Below are 15,566 nucleotides of genomic sequence, written 5' to 3' on the forward strand. Positions count from 1 at the left end.
AAAAAGGATGATTAAAAGGTTCAATCCCAAGATAAGCTCAGCCTGCCTCTAAGGGGTGGGTTAAGCTCATACTCTGTAATAATAGTAATTCAGACTCATGAAGTGCTTTTTGCTGCTAACCTTAGATAGCTGTGAAAACAGCACTGGGAGATAAATCCCCTGACATACTCACACTTTTCCTGTAAGATCATTTCTAGGGTAGGAAATGGGGCTGGCAAGTACTGCCACTGCTGTGAGGCAGCCATATTCATGGGAGAAGGACCTGCAAGGGTATATTACGGATGCACTGGAGTTGCCTGGATTTGTTGCTGGCTAGTAGCTGGAGGAATGGGTTTATCTGTGAGCTGACTTAGGGACAGATTTAGAGGATGGAGGGCTGAATCAATGGGGCCTTCACTCTGCCCATTTGGTTTGCCACGGATGGGACTGTGTGGAAGGCTGTTGAATGCAGGGTCTACAAGCCATCTGGTGCAAAGCCAGCCACTGTAGAACCATGTAGTGCTCTCCTCTGAGCCTTTGAAGAGCTAAGCTGGGCATCAGCGATCCTGATGGTGTGAGGCATGTGGAGCTGCTCTTCCCACGAGGTGGCTGCTTGGCCACACTCTTTGGTTTGTCACCAGGGTGCACAGGAGCAGCGACTTTTTTTTTTTTTTCAGCCAGCACTGAAGGAGGCACCATGCAAAGAGGGAGTAGCAGTGGCTCTGGATCCAAGCTCACCAAGGGGGGACCTGCCTGCAGCTCTCTGCTCTCTACCTGCTGCCGTGTTCTCTGTACGGACCTTGGTGGTGACACCCTGGCTTGCTAGACATTTTTCTGTGTTTAAGCCTTTCTTGCATTCACAAAGAGCTCTTGGTTTATCAAGTCTGTGCTGCTTTCAGATAGCTGCACTTCTTGGTGTTGCATAATTTGTCACTGGGTTTTTCTTGCAAAGTGTCTTCACTATTCTCTTCTTTAACTAAGAGCAGCTGGCATTTGCTTTCATACAGCATGGATTGGATGGACCCCATATGTTGTTCTTCATTGTTCTTCCAGAAACTGGTGGCATTTGCATTGCCCCACGGCCTTCAGAGGAGAAAGCTGAGATCATTCCAGCTATGGCTATGAGACCTTTCTTTGGGATTGTACCCGTGCTGATGGATGAGAACGTGAGTTGAGGCTATGCTGGGTGCCCAAAAGAGAAGCTGGTGTGTGTTTCTGCAGAGGAACAGGATCCAGAAAGATGCTTGTTCCTCCATTAAAATGGTACAATAGATGACCAATTTATATATTGAGTGCATCTCAAATGTCCATACAGACTGCCAGCTGGGCATTGGAAGCTGTCTGCAAATCTTTAGAGGAGTGTTTGCATTTTCAGCACCACTTCTATTGTCTTACATCTGATTTAATAGCTGCTGCTTCTGTTTATGAGAGAAGTCAGACATCACACAGCCTCTGGGAACTTGGGAGCTGAACAGTTGGAGCGATACGTGCAACATCCAGTGATGTGGCAGGACTGGAGCAGCCAACAGTACTCGTGGAGTTTTCCCAGGGAAATGCAAGGCAAGGGGCCCTGCAGCTGTGCCTGCCTGTGAGAACTGATGCTAGTTTGTGGAACCGCAGAGCTATCCCTATGTGTGCTGCAGTGCTCTGTTAAACAGTAAACCATGTAATCTTCTCCACATGCAGTTTGGTGTGGAAACATGACAGTTAACAGAAGTGAAAGTGGAAGGCAGGGGCTCAGGCATTTCCCTGCTAGCCTTGTTCCAGGCTTTCTCTGGCTGCTTGGTACATCTTTGCTGTCATTTTTGCTGCCATTGCCCTCTGGAGAATCACAGAACTCACTTTTCTTTTAGTCTTACCTGCTGTGCTGCTGTCCTTGAGGGGTGAGGAAGGCAGGATACAGGCAGTGTGTAGTAGATCCAGGAGTGGAGGTGTTTTCTCCAGCTGTGGCACTCCACTGGCAACCTGCAGTGAGCAATAGGATGACTCTTGCCAGGTCGGTGACACAGAAGCCCTTACTATTCCTCTTTTGTTCATCTGATCATCCTTCTTGTGCTTGAACCTGCAGGGAAAGGTTATAGAGGGGAACGATGTGTCTGGTGCGCTCTGCATTGCCCAGCCATGGCCTGGCATGGCCAGAACCATCTATGGAGATCACCAGCGATTTGTTGATGCCTATTTCAAAGCCTACCCAGGTAAGGACAGTGCCAAGGGAAGGCAGTTTGTTCTGCAGTATAAGCACCTTCAATATCTTCAGCAGCACTTTGTGATATTTCTGTAGCAGCCAGATCTTGTTTGCTTGGGGCTGTGTCACGTGTTACAAGCATGTGCTCACGCTCTTAGATAGTGTTGACCTTTCTAGATGTCAAGGGGGATTATATTTTTTTTTTTTTTTAGAAAATTTTAATGCCCTAATTTTAAAGTTCTAATACCTTTTCTTTGTGGCCGTTTGTGTCTCACTTGGAAATAAGCAGATTGGATGGGCGGGTGCCTCCTGCATCAGTGAATCTCACCCCTGCTGTTCACAGGCTGTGTTACATCCTTCCTTTTTAAAAGATGGTCAGGTCCCTCCTGGTGGTAACTAGAAGTGGCAGGGAAACATTTTTTGTGGGAAATTGGGCAAGACCACTGTCTTTATGCAGGGGAGCAATGGAAAGGGATTTGAAAGCTGCAAGGTAGACAAGAGAGACAATCCTGCAAATTGTCCAAAATGGTTTGGAAAGTAAGAATGGGAAACTTGTAGAAATGGAATGAGCCCATAGTCCCTTGTTACTCACTACATGTTTGGATCTGAAATCTCCTTGATATTTGGTTGCTATTTGTTTAGTTAATTTGGAAAAGCAGGAGGCAATGCATGTCCATGAATTGGCCAGTAATGGGTCCTGGCAAGACATGGGTCCTTGATTTCACGGCACTAGCTGGCTGCTGGTGCTCAGAAGTGCCACAGGAGCAGTTCAGATGTGGATGTGGCTTTGATGAAGAGCCAACACAGTTTATATCACCAGATGTGTCCTCAGTGACACTAGAGTTTCATTAAACCACTGGGTCTTTTTCAGGTTCCATCAAATGTTTTAGACCTTCCAAACACCATGCCTATTGTGGGATTTATTTTTTTTCAGCTAATCTGATAGCAGTGTTTCTGATGTGCTCAGTGGGACTGTTGTCTGGGTTTGGAATCTTTGTTAGCCAGGAGGGAAAATGGCTTTTCATCTGTGTGAGTGTAAGTGATTAAAAAAATTGGCAGTGTTCCCATGTACAAAATGTAATAGAACTGCTCCCTTTTGACTGAACAGTTGTAATTTTCCATGAGTGCTGAGGTGTAGCTAGCAGCAGACCCGAGTTTGACCGGTAGGTCACAGTATGATGGCAGATGGCATTGGGAGTAGTTTTAGGTTGGTGCTGTATGCACCAGGCTGTAGGTAGGTGAAGCTTAGGGAGATCAGAGAGCTCCCCTTGGTTTTGTAAATCCACCAAAGCATCACTGTATTGTGTTGCTGGATGTGCTACGGGGCTTCAACCACTGCTTGCTGCTGATTGCCTACAGTGGTTTTGCCCACCTTGGCAGAGAGCTGAGCTCCACTCTCTTGGTGCTGCTCAGGTGCTTACTAGTTGCTAGCACAGCAAAGGCAGAGCAGATGAAGGTTGGGGGTGGCAGAGGGAAGTGGGACGTGCTGGGTGGCAGGTCGTGCAGCTGTACGCTTAGAAGGCCCTGCAAGCTGCCTGCTCCACCCTCCCCTGCTTGCCATCCTTGAGCATAGTCTGTTCTGCTTCACAGCCCAAGGCAGTAGGCTGGCACCCTTCCTGCTGCTGACCACCCGCGTGTCTTTGCTGTAGGTTACTACTTCACAGGGGATGGTGCTTACAGGACCAAGAAAGGCTATTACCAGATAACGGGGCGCATGGATGATGTCATTAACATCAGCGGGCACAGGCTTGGGACGGCAGAGATAGAAGATGCAATGGTAAGTTCCAAGCAGGTAGAGGTCCCTAGCCCCTTCAAAGAAGCCTTATCAATTTAAACAAGTGCAGGGTCTTTTGCTTTCAGACCCCTGCCTCTGCATACACAAAGCTTGATGCATAATGAATAGCAAATGTGCAAAGGGAAAAAGCTTATTTAGGAGACAACAAATAGGCAAATGAGAGAGGTCACACTGTGGGCAGTCCCTGCAGCTGAACAGTCAGAGCTGTTTCTTCTTAGCAACGTCGCACCGTTGCAGTTGTAATTTTGGATGATAATGGAGTCTCCATAATGGATTGTCTCTCCTGTTTGTTCCTTCTCCTCTGCTAACACCTAACCTCTCCTTCCCAGATTTGTAGTTCTTGCTTATTCAAGCCAGCTGAGTATGCCTGGGAATTCAGCAGTGTTAAATATGAAGCAACCTTGATTCCTGTCAGCTGCAAAGCTAGCCTGTCATTTTGAGAGAAAAAAAGTATTAGCTCAGGGAATTGAAAACAAGAAGTCCTCAGAGCATTTCTGTTCAAAGCTTGACCTCAATATTCATTTCTACATTATGTACCCTGCCTGCAAATTACACTTAGATGAGACTTTTGATAAACCCGAGCTGTTTGCATGGCACACGGGATCCTGCTTTCTCCTTTGTGAGCAATTTTTTTTTTGTCTGTGTGGGTTTCTGATAAAACATATAGGATCCAGTTCTCCCACTTGTTTATGCATGTGTATATGCAAATATATTTATATGCTTAGATTGTGATGTTTCCTTTCATATTTTAATGTAAGATAGCATAATATTACCAGCAGATGGAGAGAGGTGATTTTGCCCCTCTGCTCTGCTCTGCTGAGATCTCACCTGGAGTACTGTGTCCAGCTCTGGAGCCCCCAGCACAGGAGAGATAAGGACCTGTTGGAGCAGGTCCAGAGGAGAGCCACACAAAAGATCAGAGAGCTGGAACAACTCTCCTGTGAGGACAGGCTGAGAGAGCTGGGGTTGTTCAGCCTGGAGAAGAGAAGGCTCTGGGGGTACCTTATGGCAACCTTCCAGTACCTGAAGGGGCCTATGGGAAAGCTGGAGAAAGGCTCTTTACAAGGGCCTGTAGTGACAGAATGAGGAGCAATGGTTTTAAAGAAAAGCAGGGCTGATTTAGATTAGATGTTAGGAAGAAGTTCTTTACTATAAGAATGGTGAAAGACTGGAACAGGCTGCCCGGAGAGGTGGCCTCCACCACCTCCCTGGAGACATTCAAGGTCAGGCTTGATAGGGCTCTGAGCAACCTTACCTAGTTGAAGATGTCCCTGCTTACTGTAGGAGGGTTGGACTAGATGACCTTTGAAGGTCCTTTCCAACCCAGGTCATTCTATGATAATCAGTCTCTGGTGTGAGATTTGGGGAGAGAGTTTCTTCTGGTCTGTACAACCTCATTGTCTTTTTACTGCAGAATAATATTAAACTCTGAGGTGTGACAGAATAAATCACTTTCGTGTAGCATAATAATAAAAATATGCATTCAGCAAAACAATCCCTCCCTCATCCTGGGAAGATGGAGATGCCTGATCCTTTCTGCCTTGGGCACTTGGGAACACCAGCCAAATGTGGACCGTGATGTTGGCAGCTTCACTTTTCCTCTGCTGCCAACAGTTCCCTGTGGCACAGAGCAATGCAGGACTGGCGTTGCTTGTGATTTGGCTGTGGCCAGTCAACCCTAGCTCAACACCTGGGAACACAGCCATGCACACCAAGAGCACAGACAAAGAGGTGCACATGTAGCTCAGTGTGTACCAGGCCTTGCAGTGTATGTAAGGGTGCTTATTTGTGTGTTTAAAGGCAGGGCTAATCCAGTGAATAAATGCAGCTCCCAGAGGTGTAGCTGTGGCCATGGCCAGCAGCTGACTGTGCAGTAGGAAGGCAGCATCCAGCTTTCCTGTTGTGCTTTCAGCAGGGTGTGCCAAGGGGAAGGTGTTTTGTTCCTAGAGCACCTGGCAGGAACTCTGCAGGGCTTGAGGTGGTTGTTATGCTCTGTGTATTTTTGTTTCACTTTCTGTGAAGGCTGATCATCCTGAGGTCCCCGAGACAGCTGTGATTGGGTATCCACACAAGATCAAAGGAGAAGGTATGTGAAAAGTACTGTCCTGCCATGACACCTATGTGAAATTTCCTTAATTTCTAACCTGGGCTTTGTGTTAGGAGGTGCCTAGGGGATGGGAGGGCAGTTATTCTTAGGCTGACTGGCGTGCAGCCCCAAGAGGTAAAGACAGCCATGAAAATAACTGGATGTTTCTAAGCTGGGTACAAGGTGTTACTCCCTCAACCTTTCACACATAATGTTTATGTATGTGTTAGAGCTTCCATTAAAAGGATTATGCTCAAAAATGTCACTTGAACGGAATAGGAATAGCTGATTTGCACTGGCCAGCTTTTGATCTCAGTGACACTTTGGTAATTTATGTTGAGTTGTCATTGTCACCGAGATCAGTCTGGTCCATAGGTGCCAAGACAAGGCTGGGCCATGGTTTGAGGGCTGGAGTCTGAATCCCTTTTGTAAACAGCATCTATGGTTTTCTTGAACACAGGAATGATATGAAACTTGTCTTGGCATTTGAATGAGCATCTCTGGTCTTGCCAGCCAGGATCTAATACAAGATATGTGGCTTCTGCTCATTTGTCTTCCAGGTGCCTTTGCTTTCATAGTGCTGAAGGAGCAGACAGCTCATATAGACCGTGTCAAAGAAGAGCTCAAAAACATAGTGGCTTACAAGATAGCAAAATATGCTGTGCCTGACCATATTTTGGTAAGTGGGAGACTGTAACTAGTACCGGGAGCAGTAATGGTCACAATGAGCAAGCCTCACCTTCCTACCTGCAGGACTGTTGTTGTCCCTCTCTGGCAGGATGAAGAAGCAGGAAGGATCCCTAGGTAGGGGAGAGCAGATGCAGAGTGGTCTGCATCTGCTCATTCCCAGCAGTGACCCAGAGGATAGCTGTGGGATATTACAGCTGCTCCAGCCTGCAGAGCAGCTTCTCCATGGGACTGCTCCAGAGTGTGTTTTACAGCTACCTTGAGGCTGCTCCATTTGGGCCAAGTACTGAACAGCCCTTGAAATGGGATGCACAGAGTGTTGAGAGCTCTGGCAGAGGGGAACCCCTGGCCCACCCCGTGCCCCAAGATGTTCACCACGCAGCAGCGTTACTGCTCCGTGCAGCTCTTGCCCTCAGCTAACCCCTTGCTGGACCAACGTAGCACTGCTCAGCAGGGCCCTGTGCAGTGAGTCGGATGGACCTCTGCTAAACTGTGGGGAAATGCCACAACCTTCAGTGTCTCTGAGAGGCAGAGTGACACTTTCCACTGCCCAGCTATTTTGCATCGCTAAAAATCGACCCCAGATCTCAAAGCACGGGTTGTTTCTGTTGCATAACTGACAGCTGTTCAGCCTGGCCCTGTCAGCACGGATGAAATCAGGCTCTGTCTTAGGCCTCCTCACCTTGCAGCAGCTCCCTTTGTGTGTTTGGGGAGAGTGGACAAAGCTGCCCTGTGGCTGGCCCCCAGGTCCTGCCTGCATCTATTCCACTCTCTGCTTGGAGGTAGTGAGCAGACCACTTCTTTGAGGGGTTCTGCTTTAGCCATGTGCTTGGAAGGTGGACACCAAGACACAGTTTACAGAATACAGCAGGAGCAGGCAAGGGTGGCTCATTCAACTTGGAACAGCCCCAGGACATCCTCAGCAGGTTGGAGCAGCTTCCAGTACTTGCAGGTTTGCAAGGAAACACCTCTGTTTCCTTGTATTTGGGATAGGCCTACAGACATGTCCTACAGCTCTTTCTTTGCATGTTAATGCCTTGGAGTTCTGTAGCCTACTGGCCTGATCATGTAGCAAAATGTGAGATCTGCTAGCATCTCTATTCAGTGCCTGGGAAGTCTTTACCAGGCTCAGGTTTATGCTAAAGGCCCTGAATTTGCTGCTAAGTCCTTTGCAGAAAGCATAACCAAGACATTTATGGTGATGAAGGAAGGTGTGTGAGCTGTCAGATGTAATCAGGCAGAGAGAAACATCAGCAGACAAGAGTTATCCTTTGAGTAGATCTTGTAACTGGCAGGTAGTATTGTGTGATTTATATTCATGCCCTGTAAGCATCTGTTTGTTCTGGCAATGTGTTGAGATCCATGTCGTTGTCATTGCCTGAGTTTTCAAGTGTAACTAGCTTTCTGGTTCAGTAGTTAACAGCTTTTTCAGGACCTGATTCTCCAGAGCTGTGTGTCTCCAGAAACACAGCAATGAGTAAATGTGGAACAAAGTCTGCCTCAATAAGAATAAAACTTATAGCACAAGGCACTGATGGTAGTGATGCTCCTTTCCTTGGACATAAACTAGTGTACTCGATGGCCTGGTATTTCCCAGGAGCCTCAGAGGAGCTATGGCCAAGAGAGAGTGTGCAAGGCTTAGGACAGCTCAGCTAGATTTCCTTGTGGCTTCCAGCAGGACCCAAGGTCCCATATAGGTGTGTCTTTCCCTCCCCTGCAGGTGGTGAAACGTCTTCCTAAAACACGATCAGGGAAGATCATGAGAAGGCTGCTCAGGAAAGTAGTCACTGAACAATCAAGCAACATGGGAGATGTCACCACACTTGATGATCCAAGTGTTGTCAAGGAAATACTGGATGCTTACCAGAAATACAAGGAGAAGAATTCCTCATAACAGGCAGCTCTGGATTCTCTCTCCTGGAAGTGTGGAAGGTCTCAAATAACCAGTCAAACAACATAGTTCTGTCTTGGTTTTTTAAAAAACTGTTTCCTTCTAGGGGAACAAGATTTTCCACTGCACAATGTATTTTCAGATGCACAGAGCTAGGAGCAATCTGCAGTTTTGCACAGTCACTGAGCTCCTTTTCATTGCTTTTAGGGCTGTTTTAGAGAGCTACTGGTGTTTTCTGTTAGCTGTGATGAAGTTAATAGTGGCTGAAGTAAGATGCAGATGTTAGTGTTTCTCATTTTAATGTTACTGTACAGTGGTTTTTATACAATACTTTTGCTGTTTTAAAAGAAGCTCTGGAATACACTTAATTTTTCCTTCAGCTTAGATATCTGAGTTCAAGTAGCTGTATTTAACTAACTGTAGTGCCTTTTCAGCAGTGCTGGGTATTCCAGTTGATATTTCACATGTGTTTTTAGAGAAATGAGAAGGATGTTGCTAGTCTGATAATTATTTCTTATGTTTAGCCAGTTGTTCTAATACCTCCTTTGGCTTTCCTCATAAGAATTTGTTCCTACCACTATATGTCCTGGGACTTGCCAGAAATGGTGAGCCTGTGTCCCACCTAGGCAACCCAGCACTAGCACTTCCAGCTGCAAAACAGCCACAGAGCCTACTGCTGGACTTCCTATGTGTACACAATGTGTTGTCAGTTGTGTAGGAGGGGTCTGGTCCCACGTTTTCTTATTCTGCCTTGGGAAACTGAGATCACCAACTGGGCTTTTAAAGCAACTGTCATCTTTTGCATTGGTGATGACATCTGGATCAATGTTGTCCATGGTGGCTCACTTCTGCACGTTAGGAGTGGTGGTCTACAGCTGGTAGATCTTTGTTGCCAGTTGGTGATTTGTGTAGGTGCCTTTGTTTCCTGAAGATACTACGAGAAAGGACAATATTTGCTTACTTGTCTGTTAGAGAAGCATTGGGAAACAAAATCCTGAAGTGCTCAAGGGAGGTCTGAAGCTGAGAGAGATGTGCTGAAGGGTTCACTGTAACTTGCCAAGCTGTGTGATTTCTAACCAAAAAATGTTTTTTTTTTTTTAGCTTACTCCCAAATGGCCTGTAACCATGTTTGCCCCAACAAAGGCAGGTACTCAGTTTGGAAGTAGGTTGGTTTTCCTGTCACAAATTATGACTTAATGCTTATTGCTTCAAACTGGGCCTTACCATGTCTGCCTCTTCCACATGCTGCCATGCTGATCTTCTGAAGATTTATGTGCCAAGTGGGTACCTGCAAATTGCACAATCCACAAAGAAGTGCCTCTTAGATGCCTTGTGGAAAGTGATGGCAGCATTCCAGACCAGCAACCTCAGAACAGCAGGGAACAACAGCCTTTGTCTTTCATGTGCTTTCAAAATTGCAGCTAACATACTCAGTGTTTCATTTCTGGACTTGTTCTAGTATGGACATATTTTGATTTAAGCACTCCTTATGTTTGGGCTGTTCAGAAGAATTTACTAGTAGGTCTCCTGTCCTCTACTACTTCTGTTGACCACTTGCCTGACATAGAAGGATATTATCATCAACAGGTAAACCAACAGCCAAAGTCCTCCCTCTGCTACCACGTGGTACACCAAAGATCCAAGGTGGCCCACAGCTGGAGGGAGGAACAAGTCAATGCATTCACTCACAGCACAGGATGTGCAGAAAGGAGCGAGCTGGCCAAGGATCCAAGCCATGGGAGATGGAACCAGCCAGGCCATGAGTCCCAAATAGAAATTCATGATCTTCTTGTGATGTCCTGGGAACTCCACTTGCTGTGAAGAGTCAGGGAGCCCTTTCAATACCCAGAACCCCACACAGCACATCCACTGTATGGACAGGCCTCCCACTTGCACTGCAAGCAGAGTCAGGTCATAGGGGTGACTTCTTGCTCTACCTCCAAGTTAATGTGGAAGGTGGGGGCACCTGGTGGTGATGTAGTCAGTTCCCACCCAAGGCTGGCCAGACCCTGTGTGAAAACAAATCAGGAGGGTCCTGGTTGTGGGCATCATCCATATGCCAACCCTCATTCAGGGCTGGGGGTTTAACCCCAGCACTTCACTACTACACCACTGAAAGTCATGGAAAAGCCTGTAGGTGTCAGATACCTTTTAAGACTTCTGCCACTGCTAAATTGGGTTGAGGCTGGCTGGAGGGTTCAGAGTGGCTGGAGGGGAGGGCACAGAGCATGCCAGAAAGGTGTGGTGGAGGGCTCCTGCACTGTCCCTGGATGCAGAAGCTCAAGTTATACACCAGTGTAGCACGCACAGTGATGATCCTGGGAATGTGTGACACAAGGGCCCAGGCAGAGCTTCTCTATCTTAACCTGCCTGAGGCAAGTGACTGCTAACCACTGTTCCAGTGCTGTGGCTGGGGTCACTCCATCTAACCTTGCATCAAACCTCTGTCTTTAGCAGATGAGAGTCTACAGTTTCACAGGGCTGTGTGTTTTGGCCTGCCACCCCCTCGGTAATTGGCAGAATCACCAGATTTTGCCCTACTCTTACAGGGGTGAGTTATTGGTGAATTTCACTAGAGCAGCACTGTCTTTTCCAGGGGGACTGTGTACCAGAAAGACAATCTGTGCACCTAACTGGAGGTGGAAAAATAAGGAAGCAAATGGCTAGGTGGTCCTGTAGGACTAAGAGAGGAATGTTGAGCTTTTTGGCCTGCAGAGATTCTGGTACCAAATGGGGAAGGAGGCTGCTTGCAATGCGCTGTGTTCTCCAAGACAGACATGTTGTTGTCAGAGTTCTTCTGAATACACTAGCTGCATTTGCTGCTTCCCCTTCCCTCCCCCCCAGTTTATTTTAAATGTCTCCAGGGACTGGACTGTGCAGTAGGGAAATACGATGCTTCGTTAAAATTCCCATTCTTCTGACTTCAGTCTGGTTTTGCTTAAGGTAAGGAGACACTCTGTGGACTTTGTGGGAAATTGAAGATCAGAAGGTTTTATAGAGTTGATGGGATATTAATAATCTAGGAGACAACCACTACACGTCTTCTATTGCCATTGCAAAAAGAGGAAAAAAAAACCAAAACACTTCCCTAAGGGATTTTCAAGTGGGAAACAGAAGTTCATGCTTTCGACAGAAAAAGTAGACTCCCTTGTTTAAACAAGTTGTCTCCACGCAGTCTGATGTACATTACAGAGGAAGAAAAATAACTTTTGTACAAGATTACACTCTTCCCTTTTAGTCAAGAAAGCATCTCCTATACTTTGGATACAGAATTTCCTTGTCCTGTTGACCTGAAATTTCCATGCTAAGGTGTGACCCCGTGGTCACTGGGAGCATGGTCTAATTTATCTGCACTGTTCTGAAGACTAGTTATGTGAGGAGCAGTGTACTTCAACACATTGAGATGTTTCTCATACAATTGCTCTGCTCAGGGAAAGTAGGAGGTGGGTGTGCTCCCTCACCTGCATCCCTGGTGCCTCAACTTGCATGGGCTTAGGGATTGTGGCTGCCAAGGAGATTTCAGAGTGAGCAGGCAGCTGCTGCACCCTGATAAATTCACAGCCATGCCAGTTATGGTGTGGACAGACCATAGGTACAAATAAGCCCCACACTGTGAACTTCTGAAGCCTTACAAGCATCTTTGCCAAAATCACACCACAAGCACATGCAAGAGTTCCACGTGCCTTTCCATGCTGTACCACCCAACTGCTCTCTCTTCCTTGTGCATTTCCACAGCTGAGCTGTGGTCCTTGGGACATCCATCTGCTCGGAGGCCCTCTCGGGGTGTTCAGAGGGAGCTTGTGCTACTGCTGTGCTGCCCACGTGGTGTTCTGCAGGGGACACAGCTCCTGCTGGGCAGCCCTGGCCCCCACCCCTCCGGCTAAAACCACTTCTGCAAGCATGCCAGCACCAGCTCTCCGAGCTAACACCCCACGCTCAGCTCAATGATTCTATGAGCAATATATTAAATACTTTGGAGTAGAAATGTGGGATAAATTGGGGGTAATAACTTTGTTTAAAAAAGCAGAATTGTTGAATTCTCCTAAACCTTTGTGTATCCATGAGTGATATATGGGTTGTTTGACAGATTCCCTTTGTAGCTTCATTAAAAGAGATCCAGGGTCAATTTTACCTGTTGCAAAGGGCAAATGTGCTTGTCCTTTTTTTTTTTTTTTTTACCACTTGTTTTTTGCCAGTGGTATATGGTTGTGGTGCCTTTTCCCACACTACAGATGCAAATCAGTTTTAGAAAGGGAAAGTTTATATCTCTAGAGGTGAGGTGTATGTTGTATCATTCAATGCTAAGCCTTTAATTTTGTTTTCTTATAATCATACTTTAAACACATTTATTGTCCTTGATCAAAACCAGTTTCTTCCATGACCTCTGGATACATATTTTCATTAAAGGAAATATCTTCCTTTGTGTGATATGTTGGCTTTGTGTCATAGGTGTCTGGCCCTATGTTCCCAAAAATGTCTTTGAGTTCCTTGGACTTGCTTCTACCTGTGCTGATTATTTTAGTCTGCCGGCACAGACCAAAGCAAGGCAAAGGAGTTCAGCATCAGGATGACTCTGGTCCTAATAGCTGGTGTGTTTTGCTGCTTTTCTCTAAACCGTAGCTCACAAGAAATGAGTTACTGCTACAAAACTGTCACTGCAAGAACAACTTGGAAAGTTGAAGACATTTGTATGTCATTAAGCTGCATGTCTTGCATGAAGAGGTCCCACTGCTCTGCACTCGTTTCCACGAACAATTAGTGGGAACGATTAATTACCATTAGTTGATGCTGATGGTTCAGCTACTAACCTCCTTGTCTTGTGCAAAAGTAGCAAAGGAGTGAGAGCAGGAGGTGTGTGGGGAACAGGAGGGACAGCATTCTGTAGAAAGTGAGTGTGTACCCATCCCACAGCCTGGCAGATGAAAAGGAATTTGTTTCCAGGTGCCATGGATTGTTTGTAAATGCCAGGAACAAATCCTCTGCAGGGCTCCTTGTCCTTCAAGAAGTGAGGAAGACTGTGTTTCAGCCACTGTACCACACAGATAACACTGCAGAGGTAATTCAGGGGTGGATGCTCAACAACCTCATTAGCCATGTCATTACCTCTAGCAGCTGCTTCTGGAAAGCTTCCAATTCCGCTCTTAGCTCTTACAACCCTCTGGCAAACAGCTCCCAGAAAGGGCAAATAGAAAAGCAGGTGCCTACTGCAGCTGCCCTGATCTATTTCACTGAGAATTTATTGGTAAAATTTAGTTTGTTTTCCAGCCTAACACAATTCTATTCAGGGGCTGTCTCTGTCTCTGTGGCCAGTTAAAGCTACAGAAACTGATTTCAGCAACAAGTTTCTGGTTTTATACTAAGCAGGAACAGATGATTCTTTTTCAGCTTGAAAACAAAGTTGTGGATAGAGAATTGTCTTCTGGCTGAGTCTAGAGACACAGCATGTTTTTCATGGCAGTGAGCCTAGCCCTGCTTTGTCCTGCATAGAAGGCTTTGGGGACATAACCACCTTTTGAAGTGGAAATGGTCACCAGCTGTGCAAAATTACCATCCTACAAACACTGGTCATGACTTAGCTGCTACAGCAGCTTTTTCACTCTTGCTTCTGTTTCTTTGTAGCTAGTGTGTATCTGCCTGGACTCCCCATGTCTGCAGGACAAAGCTTATTTTGGCTTTTTCCCATCTGTTGAGGCTGGGAGGATGGAAACCCAGTACTTTTTGGTGCTCATCCTACAGCTGGCATGCAGAAGACTCAACTCACTTCCCACCTATCAGATCTTGGAGATGCCATTTTACTCCTCTGTGCCTCAGCCGTCTGTACTTCCAGAACAGTAGTAGCCTCATGGCAGAGTCCAGAGGAGAGGTTGTGGAATATTACTCACAAGGTCCTGGGGTGAGATGGTTGTTCAGGAAAGCAGATGCCTTTAGGGAACAGTGCAGCTAGGCTGTCTTGCAGCTGCTGAGCTCGTTGCCTGAATTTAACCCAAACAGAGAAGAAAGACTCCCACCCCTTCCCTGGCGACAGCCCCTCGTTGTGGAAAACCCACAAGTAATGCTCTGATGTCAAATAGCCTTTGCCATTCCTTGGCAGCCCACAGCTGGGTGTGGTCTCATTCCAGCCCTTGTCTGTTACTTCCTAAATATCATTTTCCAGTGTTAACAAAGCCATGGGTCTGATTGTGGCCTCCTGAGCAAGGCATCAGCACGTTGTGTTGCCCAAAAGATCAAGAGAGGAGAAAAGGTGATGCTCTGGGAGGCTGCAAACTGATAAAGATGGGAGGGGGGGAAATGTGTCATCCCTGGATTAAGTGATCCTGTGGGGCTGTTATCCCAAAAGTGGGTTAATTTACTCAGTGTGCTATTTGCTAATATCCACACAAAGAGATTTTATTGTAAATTTGAGCAGAAAAGGTTGCTAGGTGGTAATTCTAAAAATGAGCCACAACACATTTACACTGTTACGTGATTAGTAAAAACCTTCCTAAATTTACCTTCACTGGTCAGTAGTTACCACTGCTCTATGCTATTGGTTATATTGAAATTAGCCTCACCTGCTATGTAAATTGGCACACATGCTCCTTATAGGTGTGGGGGGATAAATCTTTTCAGTCTGGAATTGGTTGGTGGTCATGATGCGGTCCTACCGTCTCCATCTTTCTCCCAGGGAGAGCAGATTTTGGTTTCACGCCTCTTTAGCGATTACCCGGCTCCTGGCACCTTATGGGCAGGATGCGTTTTCTGACACAGCAAATACGTCCTCATCTCTCAGCTTCTCCCTCTAACCGCCAGATCGTGTTCCGCGAGGCCTATGTAACTCTTTTATGCCTCGCTGTTTTTCCCAAGTGGAAAATTTCGTTTCAGGCCCGCCAGCTGTTCAGGGAGTAAAGGAAGCATAGGGGGGGCCGGCAGCTGCGCCAGCTCACCCCCCGCAACCGGCTCCGGC

The 15,566-nt window shown here is 46.6% G+C and overlaps 1 protein-coding gene across 1 annotated transcript in view; it reads left to right on the top strand.

Annotated features, from left to right (window-relative positions):
• Nucleotides 1-8,774, top strand: part of LOC103768564 (acetyl-coenzyme A synthetase 2-like, mitochondrial) — a 15,072-nt gene extending 6,298 nt beyond the window's left edge. Inside the window, exons 5-10 of the mRNA XM_008935714.1 lie at nt 1,033-1,145; nt 2,048-2,174; nt 3,814-3,941; nt 5,982-6,045; nt 6,606-6,724; nt 8,453-8,774. Coding sequence (XP_008933962.1) covers nt 1,033-1,145; nt 2,048-2,174; nt 3,814-3,941; nt 5,982-6,045; nt 6,606-6,724; nt 8,453-8,626 — 725 coding nt within the window. The 3' untranslated portion in view covers nt 8,627-8,774. The remainder of the gene's footprint in view (nt 1-1,032; nt 1,146-2,047; nt 2,175-3,813; nt 3,942-5,981; nt 6,046-6,605; nt 6,725-8,452) is intronic.
• The last annotated feature ends 6,792 nt before the right edge of the window (nt 8,775-15,566 follow it).

The sequence above is a fragment of the Merops nubicus genome, unplaced genomic scaffold (genome assembly GCF_000691845.1).
Source record: "Merops nubicus isolate BGI_N331 unplaced genomic scaffold, ASM69184v1 scaffold11922, whole genome shotgun sequence".
Taxonomy (NCBI): domain Eukaryota; kingdom Metazoa; phylum Chordata; class Aves; order Coraciiformes; family Meropidae; genus Merops; species Merops nubicus.